This window comes from Dipodomys ordii, unplaced genomic scaffold, assembly GCF_000151885.1.
Source record: "Dipodomys ordii isolate 6190 unplaced genomic scaffold, Dord_2.0 Scaffold50, whole genome shotgun sequence".
NCBI classification, from domain to species: Eukaryota; Metazoa; Chordata; class Mammalia; order Rodentia; family Heteromyidae; genus Dipodomys; species Dipodomys ordii.
In genome coordinates, this window is record NW_012267266.1 from 2903913 (window position 1) to 2906701 (window position 2789).

The 2789-nt window shown below is 44.1% G+C and overlaps 1 protein-coding gene across 1 annotated transcript in view; it reads right to left on the minus strand.

The window, feature by feature from the left end:
- Window positions 1-518: 518 nt before the first annotated feature.
- Zmat2 (zinc finger, matrin-type 2) overlaps window positions 519-2789 on the minus strand; it is a 7907-nt gene continuing 5636 nt past the window's right edge. The window contains exon 5 of the mRNA XM_013020303.1: window positions 519-1592. Within this exon, the coding sequence (XP_012875757.1) occupies window positions 1449-1592 (144 nt within the window). The 3' untranslated portion in view covers window positions 519-1448. The remainder of the gene's footprint in view (window positions 1593-2789) is intronic.

The window sequence follows — 2789 nt, forward strand, 5'->3', positions numbered from 1 at the left end:
GGACAGTGCCCAGGCCCAGAGTTCAGGCCCCCCACTGGGAATCCCCCCCCCCAAAAAAAGCTCAATAGTTTTGTCTAGGCCCTATGAACATGTCTATAACTCTAACCACTCAAGAGGTAGAGATCTAGGAATTATAATTCAAAGCCAGCCCAGGCAGACAGATCCCCAACTTTTTTAAGGCTGGACACCAGGACTCAAACTAGATACCTGGCTGCTTTCTCTCACTATCTGGTACTCTACCAAGTGAACTTCCCCTCCAGCCCCTAATCCCCAAAACTCTTGTCACTAGTTACTCTAGTAAAAAGCTGGAAGTGGAGATGTGACTCAGTGGTACAGCAACATCCATAAAAAACAAAAACAAAACAAACAAAAAAACCCACGAGAATGCAAGGCCTGGAGCTCAAGCCCCAGTACCAGCACCAAAAAAAGGGGGAGGGAATGTTAGAATTTGCATGTATGTAAATTCTCAGTGTGGGAGGGACACACACACACACAGGAAAGAATATGGAATGTTCCCATCAAATGTAAAACAGGCCCAGTCTGTCATTTATTATGTTGTATACCTCTGAGACCCAAGGATTCCCATAGCAAGCTTGTTTGGTTTTTTGGGGGGTTTTTTGGGGTGTGTGTGGGGGAGGGTTGTATTGTTTTGTTGTTTCATTTCTTTTTTTTTCTTCCTTTGCATCAAACAGGTCTTCCAAGAGCCTGCTCACAAGGAAGACAAAACAGAAAAATCCTCAGTAAAGTTAAACAAACAGGAAAAGCTGAAACAGCCCACATCAAAAGAACAATGTTAAAAAACTCACCAGACACAAACCACACCACTCATCCCATTTAATTGCCTGTTACATGCGCTGAGGAAACCGAGAACATCAGGCCCCAGGGCAGCAATGCTCTGAGATTCCAGCTCAGGCCCCCTCTTTGTGACAAATTCATGCACACATTTCCACACACACCACTGACCCAGGCAGAAGTACACATGCATGCACAGGTGGCAAAGAACCATAGAGAAGAATGGCAAAAGGAGGATCTGATCAGATCCCTTCTGTTACAGGCTAACAAGAGTTAAAATTTAAACAAAGGCAGAACATAGGAAAAAACTGGGATGCTCAGACAAGAGGTTGGATAGATGAAGAGGGAAAGATGCAGGGGAAGTTTCTGGAGAGCAGCCTCTGATGGAGATGTCTTCATTTATCAGGAACTCAGATGGGAAGAGGTCTTGTAACTCCGGTGACAAACTAACGTACAAGGAATGCACAGCAGCATTACCTCTGTATCCTGTGCCCTCCCCTAAGGTAGAGGGAAACCACAAACACCCACCCTCTAGTCCTGCCATTAACACTCTAAAGGACTTTCCCCAGTATCCAAAAGGAATGACCCCACCCCCTAACATACACACACACAGTTAGGTCCAGCATAGGCCAAAATTAGGCCCGTCACAGAAAGGCTCAGTAACTCTTCTTGGTGGAACCAAAGCCAGAGAAGCCCATCACAGCTGCCATCTCATCATCCTCCTCAAATGTCAAGTCCTCCTCCGCTCTCCTTTTCTTCTCCTTCTGCTTCTCTTTCTTGTATGCTTTAGCCTTTTCTTCCTGGAAGTGGGAATGAGGAAGAAAATCACTCAGAATCAGTATAGATGTTTTTGAAAGAGATATTGAGCTCTGAAATTCCTATACTTAGAAGAAAGTAAAATCTCAAAAGCAGTAAAATCTCAAAATCAGTGGTAGAGAACTTACTTGCCTGGCATGTGGAAGACCCTAGGACCAATCCCAGTGCCATAATTAATAAATAAATGAATAGATAAATAAAATTAAGTAAGGGACAAGCTAATCCTAGCTCCTCAGAAGGCTGAGATCTGAGGCTCACAGTTTGACACCAGACTGTGCAGTACATGAGACTCTTGTCTCTAATAAATCAGAGAAAAAGCCAGAAGTGGAGTTGAGCCCAAGTGGTAGAGAGCTAGCCTTGAGCACAAAGAGGCTCAAGGGCAGTGCCTAAGCCTTGAGTTCAAACCCTAGGACTGGCAAACAACAACAACAACAACAACAACAACGGACAAGGAAGCTTTAGCTTAGTATTCTCAGTTCAACTCTAGTTTTTAAAAGGCTTATAGGAATAAAACTATATTACATTGTGGAACATGGAGTACATGCCAGGAACTCTTGTGAGTACTTTATGTATATCACACTACGATCTATAATATGGAGAGATTGAGACATAGAAAGGTTAAGTAACTTGCTCACGATTCATAGTCAGGCGGGGCACTGGTGGCTCACACCTGTAATCCTAGCTACTGAGGAGGCTGACATCTGAGGCTCATGGTTCAAAGCCAACCCGGACAAGAAAAGTTCATGAAGCTCTTATCTCCAATTAGCCACTAGAAAACTGGAAGTGGTGGGCTGTGGCTCAAGTGGTAGAGCGTTAGCTTTGAGCTGAAGAGCTGAGGGACAGCAACCAGGCCCAGAGTCCAAGTCCCAAAACCAACCAAAAAAAAAATTCATAGCCAGTAAGTAACCCTATCAGCCTGGACTCACAAGGCCACTTGAGGGTTAAGTACATTTAGTTAATCTCTCCTGTAGTTATATATATAGCCCAAAGAAAAGAAAAGAAAAGCTAGGTTTAAAGCCATGAGTAAGAAAGAAAAGCTAGGTTTAAAGCAATGAGTCTCAAAGGATAAAAAGTTTTGCCGGGCACTGGTGGCTCACGCCTGTAATCCTAGCTACTCAGGAGGCTGAGATCTGAGGATCACAGTTCAAAGCCAGCCTGGGCAGGAAAGACTGTGAGACTCT